This window comes from Asterias rubens, chromosome 2 (genome assembly GCF_902459465.1).
Source record: "Asterias rubens chromosome 2, eAstRub1.3, whole genome shotgun sequence".
NCBI lineage: Eukaryota > Metazoa > Echinodermata > Asteroidea > Forcipulatida > Asteriidae > Asterias > Asterias rubens.
In genome coordinates, this window is record NC_047063.1 from 14,528,583 (window position 1) to 14,548,078 (window position 19,496).

The following is a 19,496-nucleotide window of genomic DNA, read 5'->3' on the forward strand; positions in this document are numbered from 1 at the left end:
AATTTATCTAAGTGGGATTTGAACATTCGAAATAATGTGCCGCCGCTCTACCAACTGAGCCACCTAGCCCAAATGATAGTGGTCTTCCTATTTTGTCAGTATATTTATTTGGGGTAACAGACCAATATCTATTGGGAAAAAAGTGAATCACTAAATCGAATTTGACCTTGAACACCCAAAAAGAACTCAAACCTACTTGGCGTTGTTGTACAGCGAGGCCAGCTGATGTATGGTGCCTTTGATGACTTCATTACAGCGGTTGACAAAACAAGACATTTCCTGTAAAAGGGATAAAGCAACATAATCCATTGACTTAAAGATTCGTGTCACATGGGGCAAGTTACAGGCAACCACTGTCACAGTCAACCTGGGACCACTGTGCAGTGAAAGACACTAAGCAAGTGATGAATGATAGGCTTTTTGACAAAGGTATTGTATATAATTTGGTTTGTGGTAACACTGTGTGTGTCTACTTGCCAGGTCAATTATGTTCTTTAGAAAACTGTCTTGCTTTATATTCTACTACTGCGGAGTAGATTTTCAGAATTCAAGGGACTTCTCAGTTCTGAAAAGAACTGTCCTGCTTATTATTAACTACTACCTGGGCTGGGGGTTAAAAATCGGCTGTGACTACTTTAGCTTGTAGAGGATATTAACTGCACTACAGGCGGAGTGAGTTCTTAATTGGTCTAAATGTTTCGACTAGCTAGCTCTAGTCATCGTCAAAAGTATTGTATTTACAATTTCCAGGCAGTCTCCATCAGGCCAAACATTCACATCAAATCTCAAATTAATGTATTAGGAACAATAAGATGCTAACATAGAAATGTATGTTGTACTGCCGAGGTGTTCCTTGTGCAAGAAGTGCAGTTTAGTTGCCTCCAAGTTTCCTGTAAATGTTGTCATTGTGTGACAAGGCCCTACGATCAAACTCTATGGTTTTAAATCATAAATTGAGGACTTCTTCTTGTCCTTGAACGGTCTGCCATTTTAGGAGTCAATCTACAGTCGCTTCACAGGGCACTGTCATCGTGATTACAGTAAGTCTGTGGCCAGACATTAAATGCTGAACTCTTACCCAGTTACTGCAAATGTGGGCACGATAAAAATGACAGCGCTCTTCAAAGCTTTTATTTGTGGTGTGGCGATCAACAAAAGTTTGAAGCAGACTATGATAACGATGACAACATCCCTTAAAATTGTGTGGTTCTCCTTTTACTTTGTGAACTAACAAGATATTGACCCATTTCACCGTCATCAGCAGAAAAATCTTGAATGCGCCATACTGGTGGGCAATTTCACTGTGCGTTTTTATATTAACTCTATGCTGCGCGTTATGCAGTGAAAGTGTGCATTTTAGGTGACGCGGCGTTAATACACGTAAACCTAACTGCCTACCAACATAGTGAGCGTGGCATTGGTCGCCGCGTGTGATACGCGTGCAAGGGGTCAATAGAACAAAATTGTGCCTCCACAAAATTACGGACTGTGTTTAGTTAACAAAATGAAAAGAAAACCACACAACTTCCGCAGATATTTGTGTGTGATTATATTTCATAACCAATGGTTTTGTTTATATAAACGTAGCCAAAGGCAATGTGTCCCTTTAAAATATGTACTACAACATATCACAATTAGGTTGCAAAATGGCGCAGCCAATATCTTTCGGGGTGAATTGGTTCCATAGTTAGGTTATCATTCTTAATGTGTGTGTGTGTGTGAGGGGGGTGGGGGGGGGGGTCCTCTGTGATGCTACACAAATACAAGATGCTTGTTACAGTTGAATTTTAGCTAGTTACAGCCATGCTTTTTGGCCCTTGGAATAAGGAAGGAAAACATGATACAGGCTTTAATTGACAATTAAAAACAAGATTCACTATTTTTTTCTGAGAGCAGAACAAAATCAGAAATCAGATATTTAAGTATTTTATTTATTTATTTCTTGTTTATCCTGGGAAATCCATTCAGTAAGAAAAACTCACTGATCTCCCATGGATCCCAGCTAATAACAAACTACAGAAGTGAACTTAAGATAAAAATATTACAAAAAGTAGGGAAAATATCATGGCCATAGTTACCTGAATGAAGGGCATCATTCGTCCCATTTGTACCTGGGCTTCACCTTCCTCCAAGCCAGTCTCAGGCTCTGTGAGACACACAACAAACACAAGTTACATCTCGTTCAAATGTTTGAGTAGTTATTATAAAAGCTAAAACTCAATTTGTTAAAACTGTATTAATTAATATCAGTTTTTCTTTATAGACATAATTTAAAATAACGATTTCATTTCAGAAAAAAATTACATCTTCGTTTGCCGAGACTTGCAGAGTCTTTTTTCCAACAGGCAAACCCACCATTTCTCTCATTATCATTATCTTTGAATGAAGTAATTGGCAGTCATAAAGCTCAATGGTTATTATATTATAGGTATTTAATTTTGACATTACCTCTAAACATACTTAACAAAATGATTGTTTTGTATTCCCCTCCCCCCCCCACAAAATTAAGGGGAATGGGACGAGTGCAAGGGGAGCTTTACAGATACAGTACAGCCATTTGAACATTGTTGATTAAAAGAAATATAGTCATTTGTAGTTATGACAAATCGTCGCTCGTACCGCGGACTAATCAAACATTACAAAACATACAACCAAAACATACAAAACACATACCCACATGGCAAGAGCAGAAAACCCATAAAAGAACAGACCGAAAACATGAAAGACCCAATATGACAATTATTTGACTAAACACTAGGGAGGCAAGATGGGTGAGGGGGAGGGCTGGATCACTTGCTTGACTTGGACTTTGAAGGCAGAGATGGATTGGTGGAAAATGTAGATGGAAGGGTTGGTTTGGGTGATTGAATTAAAGGAACACGTTGCCTTGGATCGGACGAGTTGGTCTATAAAAAGCGTTTGTAACTGTTTTTTTGTAAAATGCATATGTTTTAAAAGTAGAATACAATGATCCACACAAGTTTGCCTCGAAATTGCGTGGTTTTCCTTTTACTGTGCGAACTAACATGGTCGGCCAATTATGGTTGTAAAAAAATTTACTCCCATATTCTATTTTTACAACATCTTTCTACCCATGCATTTTATAAAAAACGGTTACAAACGCTTTTCAAAGACCAACTCGACCGATCCAAGGCAACTTGTTTCTTTAACCATTTAGCCACTGGACCGCCCAGCCGCCTATCGATATACTGTAGTGGTAGGAGGAAACCTTGCTAGCTTGTGTTTGTAGAAAAAAAAGAACATCAAAAGAATCCTCGATAGTCATTATTAAGCTAATGAAGCTAATGATGGTGAAATAATTTAGCTCTTACCCCAACAACACGCTCATTAGTAAACACAAAGGAAACTGTATTTATTCATCATTCATGATAATATTGTCGAAAACTCACGCCCTCGCATTTAATCAGTATAATTATTGAGTCAGATAAAAGCCTTGAAAAGCTATTGTGTCCATTTTATCCTTACAAAAAAACATTTGCCATAAAAATTACCGTAGCCGTTTAACGAGAGACATGTATTGTTCTCATGCGAACTTGTACTTTTATACAAATATCAAGGTTCAAATTGTGCATAAAAATTAAGCTGCGGCTATCTTTTAAAATTTGAACTACGATTCCAGTAATTAACTGCAAGAATCTTGAAGTATAGTTTTCAGCAAACTCGGGCGGTGCAGGGACTAGAGGGTTAAACAGGGAGGTGAGGCGGTGTATGAAGCACGTTGTAGTGGCACTGACCCTGTTTTGGGGGACAATGAACAGACCAGGGTAACGGAGGTTAGGACGGGGAACTTTAAGGGGGAAAAGAGAACAAAGTATGATAAAGTTACAGTTTTCAGAATTGACACATTGAAAAAGAAAAGTCAAGTCTATAGTTTGCCTACGACTTTTGAGTGAGGCAGTTGTTGCCAAGGAAACGGATGAATTTGTTTTGAATACGCTCAATACGCTTCATTAAAAATGAAGTAAAATTTCCAAAATTGTTATCGTTACCTCCTTCACCATAAAACATGACCCCTGGGTAGAACTTTGTTTCAGCCTACACATAAAATGGGGAAAAAAACAAAATTAATGATAGGAGTACACAAACAAATTCTACTATCTACAATGCTATGCAATCTTACAAAAGGGGGACGTGGCCTTTAACGGCAAAGTCTACATGTAGCTTAGGTTTTTCGAACCGTTAATTGTTTTAATCCTATGTAAATGAACATGTACATGTACACACTAAAACCAACAGCTAAAACAGTAGATTATGTTGTGTTTTTGAGTTATCGCCAGAAATCCGGAGCGAATATGTCCATGCATAAAGAATGATCCCTCAAAAGCATACACAATCTCAGTTATCTTTTTACATTTAACCACATAACTTCAAGGTAAACTGTTCTCAAAATGCTTTATAAATGTACTGTCAAACGCTGGCACTGCAAGTTACTAACCCAAAAATTGTATTGCCGCTATTTTTAAGACTGATTACCAAACATATCTTCCCTTTAGAAAGCTAATTTATTTTTCCAGAACGATCAGGGAAATTCAATTTTGGTTTATTTTCAGGGAACTTTCTGCAGAATCAGGGAGAGTTGGCAGGTCTGACACTGTGGTTGAAATATTCTTTGCATCTCACAATAGTATTGACTGTAATTTTTCATTACATTACGGTTGAACTTTTTGCGCCAATTTTTTTAACATTACTACAAATAAGCCACTTCAGAATGTCAGTGGTGCATGTCTGTTACTGCTGACAACGGATTTTGTCTATCTCCCGTAACCTAGTGACAATACCCGCTGGTATTGTCAAAAGGTTATTGGAGATAGACAACATGCGTTGTCAGCAGTAACAGACATGCGCAGCTAGAACTCCAAAGTGGCTTATGACACTAACATTGACCTCTGCTTTTACAAATGCCACCAAAATCGTGACCCTTCAACTCCACTTTTCACAGATTCTTCATTCCTGATGTATCATAACATTAAGAAGTCTTACCTCATGTTTAAGTTTGTTCATCTCACAGCACAGGCTAGCAAACACTGTCATCACCTTGTTGAAGATCTTAACAAGAGAAGATGAAAAAACACACATCAAAGCAATTAATGAAAATAAATAATCATGTTTACTTTCCTGTACCACCGCACACCAACTCCCTAAATCTGGTGGTGGTACGGGCTCAAGTCGTGCTTTTTAACCCTTACCCCTTGGGCCCACTACTTATAGACCAATCCGACGAAACAAATTTGGTAGCGCCCTCTATTGAAAATTACCAACTGCGGTGTCTTTTTGTGCACAATCTAGGCATTGAAGACACCGCAGCAAATGGGGCGCGGTGCTAAACACTTGCGCGCCGGGTGCTCAACACTTGCGCGCCCAGTGCTCAACACTATGGCGCCCAGTGTGCGCGTCGGATTGGTCTATATGGATCAATTTTATGGAGCCGACAATCTTGCATACAAATTTTATTTTAGAACAAAATTGCAGGATACTAGTCAGAAATGCTGCCTTTTACATGGTATTTTGGCCGGTAACCTGATTCTGCTAAGCATAATTTTGTTATGGTTAGCTATTTTTGTGCTCAAGCAGCTCTTTGATAGTGAGCCCTGGCAGGGCGACCTCAATTCTCCGAAACCCTAAGATAAGATTGGAATGCCTGGCCTTGTGATAAGCAATTGTGTTTGGGTCTACAGCCCTCAGTCTTTCCGAATCCTTCATTTTGTCAAAGAGGAGATAGAAGAGTTTGGGAGGGTAAGGGTTAATACAATCCCAAATGAATGAAGGCACACGACTCAAACTTACAGACGCAACCAGGATTGGGTTTATTTCCCCTTCTTTTTTCTTCACAATCCGATATGTATGTTTCTTCAGCCATTGATTATTCCCGTAATTATGGGTGTCTTCACTGTGTCTTCAATGCCAAATGAAGACACATGTTTTGCATCTTCAAGAGGGCCATGCCTTCCCTCTTGGCAAAATCTGGGTGACTACTGCTACAACGTCACAACCCAACTCTTCAATTTCACAAAGGCGAGAGAAGGGTGCAAAGAATTTGGAGGATTTTTAGCCGTACCTCAACATGAAAAAGAAACAGAGTTCATAGTGGACCTGATCCGTCTGGGTATTGCCGGTTCTCCAGATTTTGGCAAAGGTTGGATCAACTGTTTGGAAGAAGATGGCACTTGGCAATGCTCTGAGGGGGGTAAGGTCATAGAGTATCGTAACTGGGCATCAGGTCAACCTCAGAGTAATGATGAGTCCTGTGCCATGATGCAAAAACAGGCTACTGGTACTCAGTATGGGAAATGGCAAGATAATGACTGCCACCGTTTTCCCTGTTATCCGTTGAATAAGCATTATTAATGGTACTTTGCTGCAACCTTGTGTTGTTCTGTCCATCACCTAACCTTGGTGTTGTGCTTAAGGAACGTTACAGAATTGGTAAGAAACAAAAATCATGAAACTTACACGGTCATAGTAGAAAACATCCCATTAAATATTTCTGTCTGAAATGTCATATTTGATGAGAAATAAATAATATAATTCCGCGTTTTGAGTTTATCGCTCAGTGAGCGTTTTATTTTTGTTTGTTTTGGCATCGATGAAATGCAAAATTTGTAATTGGTTTTTCACCATTCTCTTGTGACCAAAATGGCCGATCGATCTCAAACTTCTACAGTTTTGTCAGTTTATGTATATAGTGGATTACATAAAGTGCTGACACTGCCAGTTACTGTTTTGTTAGCAAAAACCAAAAATGGGAAATGGCATGATAATGGCTGCCAGCGTGAGTTCCCTGCAGTTTGTAAGAAACGTTTTACACCTCAACTTCATGTCTAATTCTCTCATCAAACCAAGTAGAAACCGTCAAGACATCCAAATTGTCTCATCTAACTTAAACACCAAACTCACAGCAAATCAACCTGAGATTAAGGATTGCTTTAAATTGGTACAATGGTCTCCCTCCATGGCAGTATCTGATGATGTAGAACATTGACAATCATCCAAGGCTGGAACTATACACTGGAACCAGAGGCCAGTGATTGTAGCGATGGGCCAGTAACTGGTAGTCATGTGTTTTTCAATTGGATAGTACCACCTGACTTTAGTCACTTACTGTACATTAAAGATTCTCATATTAACCCCTTGCACGCACGTCACAAGCGGCGACTGTGCCACGCTCACCATTTTGGCTGGCAAAGGTTAACTTGTAAACGCCGCATCGCCTAAAATGCGTACTTCACTGAAAAACGCATGGAGCATGCAAGATTATTCTGATGATGACGACAGGTGAATACGGTCAATAATGACTTTGCGTCTGATAAATGTCTACTGTATTCTATTCTAGTATTGAAGTTTTACTCACTTCAAGACAGATGAGATCAATCTTCTCTTAGTGCTTGTTCAAATAGAAACAGTTCATTTGTAAAAACTGTGTACATAGTTTTCTTTTCTTATTTGATTCTGTCCTGGGCCCAATTTCATAAAGCCTACGTAAGCATAAAAACATGCTAAGCATAGACAAATCTTGCATAACAGAAACTGGTTACCATCCAATTTTTCATAAAGTTTACATTTTTGCAACTGGTGCCTCACTACACTATTAAGTTTTGCTTTTACAATGAAATTTGCTACAAGCAGTATTTTCTGCTTGAAAGGGTTGGACACTATTGGTAATTACTCAAAATAATAATTAGCATAGAACGAGTAAAGGGGAGGTGTTGATAGAGGTTAAAACATTGTGAGAAACAGCTCCCTCTGAATTAACATATTTTTCGAGAAAGAAGTAATTTTCCAGGAATTTGATTTAGAGACCTCCGAAATAGATTTTGAGGTCTCAAAATCAAGCATCTGAAAGCACACAACTTTGTGTGACAAGGGTGTTTTTTCTTTCATTATTATCTTGCAACTTCGAGCTCAAATTTTCGCAGGTTTGTTATTTTATGCATATGTTGAGATACACCAAGTAAGAAGACTGGTCTTTGACAATTACCAATAGTGTCCAGTGTCTTTAAAAAGCTTCATGAAATTGGGCACTGTAAAAGAATTATGTGCGAGCGCTGCATTCTTGTTAGTTTGCAGTCAGCAACAATTCTTGTTAGTTTGCAGTCAGCAACAATTCTTGTTAGTTTGCAGTCAGCAACAATTCTTGTTAGTTTGCAGTCAGCAACAATTCTTGTTAGTTTGCAGTCAGCAACAATTCTTGTTAGTTTGCAGTCAGCAACAATTCTTGTTAGTTTGCAGTCAGCAACAATTCTTGTTTGTTTGCAGGCTGCAAAAATTTGCTTTGATTATCAAGTTGAGCTGTTACCATCTCATTAGCTTCACCAGCCAGGAGAAACACAATTTCATAAATATTGGCACTATTCATGTTTTTCTTCTTAAATTTGATGATCAGAATAATCACTTAAAGGAACACATTGCCTTGGATCGGTCGAGTTGGTCTTTGAAAAGCGTTTGTAACCGTTTGTTATAAAATGCATATGATTAGAAAGATATTTTAAAAATAGAATATAATGATCCACAGTCTCACTGGAAATTGCGTGGTTTTCCTTTTACCTTGTTGACTAACACTGTCGGCCATTTATGGGAGTCAAATTTTTTACTCCCATAAATGACCGATCGTGTTAGTTCGCAAAGTAAAAGGAAAACCACACAATTTCGAGGAAAATTTGTGTGGAAAATTTGTGTGGATCATTGTATTCTACTTTTAAATCATCTTTCTAACCATATGCATTTTATAACAAACGGTTACAAATGCTTTTCAAAGACCAACTCGACCGATCCAAGGCAACGTGTTCCTTTAATTTGCACTTTTGTATTTTCATAAAGTGGTGACTCCATATTCGCCATTTTGCAGCTACAAAACTAGGGTAAAAGCACCGGCCTCAAGATCTGGTGTTTCTGAGTGTGGGTTCAAATCCCCCTTGTAACACTTGTGTCTTCAAGCAAGACACTTACATTATTGCTTTGTCCTTTGGAGGGGATGTACAGCAAGCGATCCTGTGTGTTGTGTAGTGCACGTAAAGAACCAAGTGCACTTATCGAAAAGAGAAGGGGTTTGCCCCCGATGTTTCTGGTTTGATTGGCTGCATATTACACCACAGCACCTTGTTTAAAACCATTACAGGGTGCTATGAAAATAAAATAGGTCTCATACTTCAAAAGGAAGATTTGCATACCGTGAAGGTAAAAACTGAACGCTGAAGCAACTCGAGCCTCACTGAGTGACGGATTCGATCGCTATATGAAGCCACTATTGTTAAATATTATAAGTGTTATAAAATTTTTTAGGGGGCACAAGGGGATGCATCACTTTCTCTAGAGGGCACTTCTGGCCAACTAAACTGAAGTTAAGGCCACTTTCCATTTTTCTAAAAGCAAGCCCCTTTTCAGTGCTCATTTTATGTAATTTACAATTTATTATAAGATAATCTGACGTAGATGTAAAAACAATCAGATAGTCTGCCTGTAAATAGACTTTAAGGTTACGACATAAAACCTTAAAATATGTAACATTTTATTCTGGTAATTTTTAATCTCAAAATTTCAGATTTTAAATGGAGGGGGGAGGGGGGGCTGGAGCATATGCCAAGCAACTGCCTCTATAGTCTGAGGAATTCATGCGGTAACTTGTGATTCTGTACCCGATCTTATTCAAATTTAACACCCGTTTCAGAGTGGGCACTCCAGAGTCGCACCGAACCAAACTTTAAGTACATGAAAAGTTTGACGTTTGAAACAGTTAGGAGCGACTGGACGCGCTACAGGTCAAAAGATCAACTGTTGCAGTCGTTTGGAACGACTCTGGAGCGCCTTTGTTTCAGATGTTGATCTTGTCATGAACCAATGAAAATGTTATGTTAAGTTCGCTCCGAATCTATTTTGGTTGGTACGACTTTGGTGCGTCTAACAGGTGTTACTCACCAATTGCTTATAAATGGGATATATTGCTTTCAGATTTGAGGTTTTGGGCAATAAAAAGTGTTTGTCAAATATTTGCAAAGGTGTTATTCTTTTGTGTGTTTATGACAGAATACGCTCCAACATTTTTCGACTCCACAAAATGGAGTACCTTTAACTGTATGTTCCGTAAGTTGTATTTCCGGTGGCAAATTTGTGCTTTTTCACACATTGCAACACACTATTTGTGTTTTAGAGCATAGGTTCAAGTCTTAAAAAAAGGAACCATTCTAAATAGCAAAATTGTACGAGATTTGACGACAATGGGCTCCTTGACTAGCTTTACACGGCTACAAAGTAGTGGCTAAAGAAGCAAGTTTTACTGACTCATTCAAACACCATCTCTTCAATTTCTCAACACTCCAATCAGCACCTTTATCATTCAGTTCACTTAAACCAAATAAACCAAATGAAACCCTTAGAAATCAAACTGTATGTTTTGTTTGATTCGGTTGGACTAAGGAGTAAACTAATAGAAGACAACTAATCAACACTGTACACTTGATCAAGCCATGCATACCACCATCATCAGTAGGCCTACTAGTAACAATCAGAGTCCAACAGTTTTAGTGGTTGTTACAAGTCATCCGCTCAAGGGCTACAACATTGTTGGTGCAGTTTGTATGCATAAATTGCATGGTATTGCATACTTTGGAGCTCCCAGTAAACGGAGTTTATTGGTCGAGAATGGTCTCCATTTAAGAAATTAGCAAAAAGATACAATCATTTATTTGCGACTTTTTATTTTTGTTTTTTAAATATGCGTTACACATTTAAAAACCTTTGATTATGGATGAAGGTGCAACTAACAACCTTATAACGTAGCACTGAGTCAACAATTCTCAACAGTGTGGTCATTATGATTAGTGTGTCATGGCTGAGCAGTTCAAGAGCACTGGACTCAAACTCTGGACCCAATTTCATAAAGCTGCTTTAAAAGCACAAAAAGTAGCTAAGCAGAATAAAATTATGCTAACCAGAATAAGATTACCAAACAAATTACCATATTATCACATGTACCATCTGTGACTGGTATCCTGCTAATTTTTTGCTTATAGCAGAAAACTGTTCAGCAGTATTTTCTGTTTTAAAAAAAAGCAGCTCTATGAATTGACCCCGGTTTCTCTGATCAGCAGAGTTTGAGCTTGAGTCCCAGTCTTGGCACTTATAATTGTCTTTGAGCAAGACACCTAGATATACCATTTCCTTGTCCTGCAGATTGAACATTAAAGGAACACGTTGCCTTGGATCGGTCATGTTGGTCTTTGAAAAGCGTTTGCAACCGTTTGTTATAAAATGCACATGAGTAGTGAGATGTTGTAAAAGTAGAATACAATGATCCACACAAACATGCCGCGAAATTGCACGGTTTTTCTTTTACATCGTCGACTAACACAGTCGGCCGTTTATGGGAGTCAAATTTTTGACTCCCATAAATGGCCGACCGTGTTAGTTCGCAAAGTAAAATGAAAACCAAGCAATTTCGAGGCACATTTGTGTGGACCATTGTATTCTACTTTTAAAACATCTTTCTAACCGTGCATTTTATAACAAACGGTTACAAACGCTTTTTATAGACCAACTCGTCCGATCAAAGGCTACGTGTTCCTTTAAGCCATAGGTCTCATGAACCAGGGTTGGTAGTGCATACAAAAGAACCCAGAACACTTATCATGGACGAGTTCATGTAAGGGTTAAGCATGATGTTTCTGGTTCACACAGCAGGCACCCTTGTTTACAGGTTTCTTTAAGCTTGCGAGCTACAGTTCACTTGTAATGCATCTTTGTTTTCACAACCAGAAAAAATATGATCATAAAAGAAAGTGAGGATTAAATGGAGAGAAAGGCACCATCTTCAAATTTGTATAAAGATAACTCTCTCACCTTATTATCTGTCTTGATCAGTTCCAAGATACTTGTCTGCTCGTAGGGCAGAAACTGCGAAATGAAAACAAATGCAAAAAAAAACATATGAATGAAGTCAAAAAAGGAAAACTCAATTTCAATTTTCGATGTTCTCAATTGATAGCCATGCAGCAATCAATAACAACAATTAATTTACTTTCCAAAGAACTGTTTTTTTCATCAACTTGTTTTACGGCCTCATCACTTTTAAATTCAGAACTATTCCCTCTTGGGATGTAATGCAGAAATGCCATAAATAAAGAACAAAATAAAGGCAGGGGTGCAAAGTAACTGTCAACAAAAAAGGTCTAAAACTAAGATTAAATTTCAGCAGGCGTTGACATTACACAATTTCAACCTCATAAGTTATAGATTTCAAAGAGCTTCTACTAGCACCAGAGAGATAGACCAAGGTGCATGACATAACAAGACTGGAGAAGAGAACAATAGCTATTGGTTTTCTTTTAACACTACCCCCCCCCCTACGGCCCCTACTCCATAAAGTCTAGTAATGGTCAACACACAAACTACAATTAAAGGCAGCGGACACTATTGGTAATTACTCAAAATAATTATAAAACATAAAACCTTACTAGGTAATGAGTAAATGGGAGAGGTTAAAACATTGTGAGAAACAGTTCCCTCTGAATTAACGTAGTTTTCGTGAAAGAAGTAATTTTCCACGAATTTGATTTAGAGACCTCAGAATTAGAATTTGAAGGTCTCGAAATCAAGCATCTGAAAGCACACAACTTCGTGTGACAAGGGTGTTTTTTCTTTCATTATTATCTCGCAACTTCGATGACCAATTAAGCTTGGGCGATATCACGATATTATCAAATATCGCAATATTAATTCGGAAACGATTTCGATTTTGGTTTTAATCAAAATATCAATATATCGCGATATATCGCAATAATTGCGATATCGATTAAATATCGCGATGTATTTGCTAGCTGAGACATCTTGCACCCCATAGGTTTGGAGTAAAACCAGAAGAATAGGTCATTAGAACACCTCTCTTATGCTATGACTGTCTCTTCTACAACTTTCACTTGGAGTTTGAAGACTGATGATGTGAAATTTAATTAATCGCGATTATATCGAATATCGCGATATATTGTCGGCGATATATCGTGAATAAAATAAATCGATATCGCCCAAGCTTACGACCAATTGAGCTCAAATTTTCACAGGTTTGTTATTTTATGCAGATACACCAAGTGAGAAGACTGGTCTTTGACAATTACCAATAGTGTCCAGTGTCTTTAAAAACAAAGCAAATTTTCTTGCCAACTCCAAAAAAGCTCAAAAGTTTACATCATCACTTTACATTCTCTTTCTTGTGGATCACAAACCAAGCTTTAAAAAAAATACACACGTAATTAAAACTGTGTTTGCCCAGTACCCATGTGCTAAACACTGTATACTCAGCACTCTCCCAGAGTTCTGTAGAAAACACTTTATTAACAAAAATCCAGCGTAGACATATTATTTGGATGGGATTTGAACTTTGCCATTCTGGATGTCTACCACTAGAACACCCAAGCTTGCCCAAAAGCTAGACGTAGTTTGAATCTTATAACATAGTGCCTCAGCAGGTTTGAAAAGCACTGAATACTGAAGACTCAGTACTTTCACAAGTCCTGTAAAAACAGAAAATGGTACCCACTGCTAAAATAGAGGATTTGAACTGCCTCTAACTACCAAGCACAACTAATATTCTTTTCATATCACTACATTTTATTTTGATAAATAAAACATTTAACAGGCATGATATTTGATATTTGGGAAACAAAGTAGGGGAATGGGAGACTTTTTGAGTACTCTGCCACTAGAGGGCAGCAGACCTACCAGGTAAGGGTGCACAACTCCTATAGCAAACAATGGTAAATGCTAACAATTCAAAAATACTCAAAAAATATTTAGAAGTCTCTCAGCCTCTTGAAAATTAAATCAGATACATTGTCACACAACTAAACTTCAGATTTCTTCTCAATTTTTGGTAGGTCAGCATTTTGGAATTTTTGCTAATTATCCTAGAAGAAACACTCCTAAAAACTCATGCACACCTCTTGTTATCCTTGGGGAACTCGTGTCCAGTACGTCCTGTTCCAGAACAGTTTAGTTTATGCTGGCAATGTGTTATGAAAAACAAAATACAGTTTGGCTAAATCTAAAATACAAAATCAAAAACACAAGGTATTTTGTTGACATTACCTGGTGAAGAGCGCCCTCTCTTGGTGATTGGCAAATAGTCTAAAGTTTCCCATTGTATTTAAGAGTAAAAGGGCCGACTTACATACATTTGTTGTACATGTGTAGGCTTCATACTTGTCAAGCTCAAGCTACATTGTATTTAATCACAGTTGTTCTGACTTTTCCAAGGGCCAATACAAATGAAAATATTTGAAAATCTCTCATACTTCGCAACATTCGCCGTGTCTTCGTAAGCGTTCGTATCAAATTCAGAGCGATTACCCGTCACGCCCCATCTCCTTACGAAGATCGGTCAATTTACAAACCGGTTTGTTTAATTCAGCAAATGTTGCGAAGACGGTCATTCGCCTCGACATTCGTTAGCATTGGTAAGCCATTGTTAACGTCTGTAAAGCATGCGTAAGCTGTGGCAACGTTCGTAAAGGCACTCGTAAGGCGATTGTAACCTTCGCGGGTCCCCTTTCTTACAAATGTGGTGTTGCTGTTTGTCAAACGAACAAGTGGCCAGAGCGAGATTCGCCCCGGTATTTATAGCAATCGCGGAAATTAGTCAGAAGATGGCAAGACATTGGCAACGATGGTAAGACATTCGTAACATTCCTAAGTGCATTATTAACATTTGTAAGCCCTTTCGTAAGCATTCGCAAGCATTCGTAACATTCGCTAGCAATCGCTTCATTTCTTTGAAATTGTTGGTAAGCTCAGTCACGACGTGCGCAACGTTCGTTGCCTATTTGTAAGGCATTGGCTAGCATGGTTAAGCGCTGGTAAGCATTCGTCATATATTGTTAAGGAGAGGTCGAGGGACGACCGAGGGGTCACCAAGATGAAAATGAATATTCATATAACATCCAAGCATTGCATTTTTCTGTGATATTCACCATCCAATCGCAATTGTTTGGCGAATTCACTGCGAATGTTAACATTTTTATTCGCAAGAATTTATTCACAATCGCAAGAATATTCGCCACATTTTGATTGAGTGATCTTCGAAAAGAGGTGGAGAATGACTAGTGAACGTTCCGAAATTGTCACCAACGCTTACGAAACACGGCGAATGTTGCGAAGTTTGAGCGATTGTCAAATAATTCCATTCGTAAGCCCATTCGCTAGCATAATTTCCCTAGTGTGAGAGTAGCATTAGAACGACACAAAACACAAATATCCACAGATTTACATCAAACTTACACAGTTTTAAAAAAAAGTGAAAGAAGGCTTCCTTTAAAATATTCCTTGCTTTAGTTTTTGAGAAATGAGTAAAAAATATTTAAAAAAAACTCCATTCACAGCGAGTAGGGATTCAGGACATGGCCAAAAACTTGATCTACAAAAGGTATCAAAACCCTAAAAAAAGAAGAAGAAAAAGACAGGCTGACCTAAATAAAGTTTTCCATTGGAAGCAGACTTACTTGCAATGAGACAGGATCAAGAGTGAAGTCCCAAGCATCACCAATCGAGCTATCCAAGGCATCTTCAATGCCCTTCAACTGAGTAGCGTAGTCTTCAAGGAATTTCCCATACCTCTTCAGTTGTACTTCCCCAACAATTTCTGTGAGGAAGACGCAAGTTTGGGAGTTAGAAAAGAAAACATGGTCGTTTCTGCACCTACATGTATCACTTGGACACTTGAAGACAGCACACTCACTGACTGGGTAATGTTTTAGTAGAATCTATAGGGCTTGAGTTTTACACTGGACCACAGGCTCGAGGCCAGTGAATTTACATTTTGGTCAAGTAAACTCAGGCTTGGACAAATCCAACTGTCCTTTTAAAATAATTTTACCTCTCTGTGATGTTCAAGTAAAGCCAGGTTCATATTTACTTCCTGCGTATTTGAATGTGAAACGAATGTTGACACCACAAGGCTGTTTTCACAACGAATGTTTTTGCAAGAGTTGAGCTCTGAAAGTCAACTGTTGCGAATTATTTGTTGAGAATTCACTTCGCATTTACAGGAAGTATGAACCGGCTTAAATGTTTCACTTTGAGTCTGAGTGGTATCTTTTAACTCTATCGTGTCATACATATAGTACTCTCAACTATGGACTAAGATTAATCTTCCCTTAGTACTGGGTCAAATAAAATTCAAGCCTGATTGATGATGGATATAGTTTTATTTTATTTTATTGAAGTCCCATAGCGCACGCACCAAACAAGGTACTCAAGGCGTTGAGTATCTATACAAACTCTCAGAAAGGTATAGGTCATTGCAGTGATGAATTCTGAGACCCAATTATTTAGCACCTTATATTATAAGGTATTACAAGGTTTTATAACCCTATTAATAGTGCAAATATGCTGGACTCCCTCAAGAAGCAGAGGAAGACCAGCATATTGACTCTTTGAGCTAATTACTCCTAGAACTATGAGTCTACTACCACGATTGACCCCACAAACGATGATAGTGGAATGAACGAAACAAGTGGAACGAACCTCATAGTTCTAAATAAGGAGTAGGGGCAAACCTTGATGGACATGCTTCTAAACTTGTTTGATGCATGTTTAATAAAAGGACGTTCTTAATAGTTAATCACACTGGGCCATTGATTTCTTTGTCAGCAGGGAATGTTAACGAGCGAGGAGCGCGTCAGTTGATAGGATGACTGGTTTCCTGATCTTGCTATTGCAGGGTATTGACTAATTGCTAGTCCTAATACACAAGGTCCTACAACTAGGTCACGCATGTATACTATAGTGGGACAGAGGGTTATGTTATCGCAACTAGTCATGTAGGTACAACTATGATCACATACTAACTAAGTAAACCAAAAAGCATACGGTATACCTTAGCCCACTTCGATTGAGCTGTAGTGTTAGTGTTAATGGTTTTCTTTTAACATCTGTCTCACTCTCATCACTGTCGCCATTCACCAGGGATGAGACCGATGTTATAAAATTAAGAGAGCCATTTACAGCTCAAACAAGTGGGCTAGGTATACTTGGTTGTCATGGTTGTGTTTATGGTAATTTTGACCTGACGGCAACGCAAGGATAAAATATTATATGTAAAAAAAATTGTTTCAATAAAGGGTCTATGTACTTTTTTCCTAACACAAAACACAATGGTGAGTCACATTGTGTTTTGTGTTGGGAAAAAGTACATAAACCCTTTATTGAAACACAATGTCAATGTCTACAGATTTGCATTAAACCACGGAGACACAGTGTGAAGATAATGATTTGATAGTAGAAAGCTTCCCTTGAACTTGTGCTATAGTTTTTGAGAAATGAGTAAAACAAATAATTTTTTTCTCAGTTTCAGCATGTAAAAACGTATTAATTTATTATGCTATGTTTATCATAACTGGTTAATGGGTTTTTACATGGTAAACTAACCCTAAAACAATTTTCGAAAATTATTTTGCGACTTGTTTTACTAATTTCTCACAAACTGCAGAACCTAAGTTAGTAATATTCGAAGGGAAGCTTTCCACTATCATTAACTTCAACCCCTGTAAATTTAATGTAAATCTGTGGACATTTTGAAAAGGTACCAAATCTTCGGCAATGACTGCTTTTTCTTTTGGGGGCGTGTGTGTTCAAACGGTTCACTCTAGTCTTGCACAGATAGCTTTGTCCGACTGGACGAGTTACTGTCTGTAATCATTATACTTCCCCTCCCTCATAGAATTTTTCTAATGCGTTCATTTACTAAGTACTTACTCAAAGACCCATCGTCAAATTTGTCGAAATCCCAACCGGGTTTTCCTTGGGTTGCCATATTTATCACGACTAAAGGTCACGGACGTTGATCCCCCATCCGTCGTTTGACAATAATACTAGTGGACAAAAATCACGTGAACACATCTTTTCGTATAGCGCCCTCTGTTGACAAATTGTTAACTCATCTAGAGGCCGTTTCACTCGCCCCAGCTAGCTCGGCTCATTACAAGAAATCTAAATTTTGATTAAAATAACAATAGGAGATAGCCTATAGATATATAATTTGTGTTGTTCATCATTATCATCATTTAGGCTGTGTTCATCCAATGAAACATGTAGCCCTCCTCATGTAAATGCCATTTATTTATAGTTTGTAGTTCTGGTCCATGTTCAACCTGCATCTTTCCCTGTCCTTTGTTGCCTATCTATTACTCTTGTTGACAATCAACTGTCATTTCTTCGGGCAGTGTGCCCAGCTCATCTCTATTGCTTGTTTTATTGTCCTTATGAATCGATGTCTCTTGAAGGCAGTGGACATTATTGGTAATTTTAGTGAGGTAGAAATATAGACAATTTTTGTTTACTCAAAATAATCATTATAAAACCTTACTTGGTGACGAGTAATGGGGAAGAGAGTTTGATGGTATAAAACATTGTGAGAAACGGCTCCCTCTGAAGTGACACAGTTTTCGAGAAAGAAGTAATTTCCCACGAATTTGATTTCGAGACCTCAGATTTAGAATTTGAGGTCTCGAAATCAACCATCTAAAAGCACACAACTTCGTGTGACAAGGGTGTATTATTCGTTTATTATTATCTCGCCGCAACTTAGACGACCAATTGAGTTCCAATTTTCACAGGTTTGTTATTATATGCATTGAGATACACCAAGTGAGAAGACTTTGACAATTACCAATAGTGTCGGCACAGAATGACTGTTTTGGCCAAATAAACAAATCTTTGGCGATTAGAAGTGAGGATTGAAACATAGACAATTTGTTTAGTTGGTTGTTTTAATTAATATTAAATTTAAAACAATTGTTTTAATAATTTATTCCATTCCAAAACGATTTTTTGTTGTTTTATTGAGATTTAGTTTCTTATTAAATCAATGCACAATTGTTTGGTGGTAAATAAACCACTGTTTGTGTTCAAATGTGAATACAGTAAAATGTTAACAAACATTTTCAAAAGTTAAAATTTATAATACTTTCTTCTTTAGATTTGTATGCACATGTGACAGCTGCTGTTTCTTACCAGTCAATAAAAAAACACTATTTTAATGTTTTTGTAAACATAAATATAATATACACATTTCCCTGAGAGAGCAAGTTGTAGGCTATGTCAATGGCCCAAAATTCAAGGACCTCTAAGATTTACATTTAACTTACACCGTTTGAAAATAATGATAGAGGAAAGCAACAGTTTTATACCCAACAAGTTGAATTTGGGAAGCGTTACCGCCTAATGCTTCTCGGATTGTGTGGTCCTACCAGAGATTATCCTTCCTGCGTGGACATATTCACTCCGGTTATTTGGCGATATCTAAAAACAGCGACCAAAAGCAGCATTCTCCCTTATTCAATGTCATGCAAAATGTGTAATTGTTTTTCACTATTTTCTCATGACCCAGATGGCTGATCGAGCTCAAACTTCTGCAGGTTTGCCAGTTTACATGGTGTATGTATATGGTGAATTACATAGAGTGTTTACACTGCCATCAACTGTTTTGTTTTGCAAAA

General features: G+C 37.9%; 1 protein-coding gene across 1 annotated transcript in view; it reads right to left on the reverse strand.

The window, feature by feature from the left end:
• LOC117306171 (WASH complex subunit 4-like) overlaps positions 1 to 17,841 on the reverse strand; it is a 75,111-nt gene extending 57,270 nt beyond the window's left edge. The window contains exons 1-7 of the mRNA XM_033790887.1: positions 17,755 to 17,841; positions 15,501 to 15,640; positions 11,851 to 11,904; positions 5,002 to 5,067; positions 4,011 to 4,056; positions 2,079 to 2,146; positions 197 to 279 (exon numbers count right to left, since the gene is read on the reverse strand). Of these exons, the coding sequence (XP_033646778.1) occupies positions 197 to 279; positions 2,079 to 2,146; positions 4,011 to 4,056; positions 5,002 to 5,067; positions 11,851 to 11,904; positions 15,501 to 15,640; positions 17,755 to 17,812 (515 nt within the window). The 5' untranslated portion in view covers positions 17,813 to 17,841. The remainder of the gene's footprint in view (positions 1 to 196; positions 280 to 2,078; positions 2,147 to 4,010; positions 4,057 to 5,001; positions 5,068 to 11,850; positions 11,905 to 15,500; positions 15,641 to 17,754) is intronic.
• Positions 17,842 to 19,496: the final 1,655 nt, after the last annotated feature.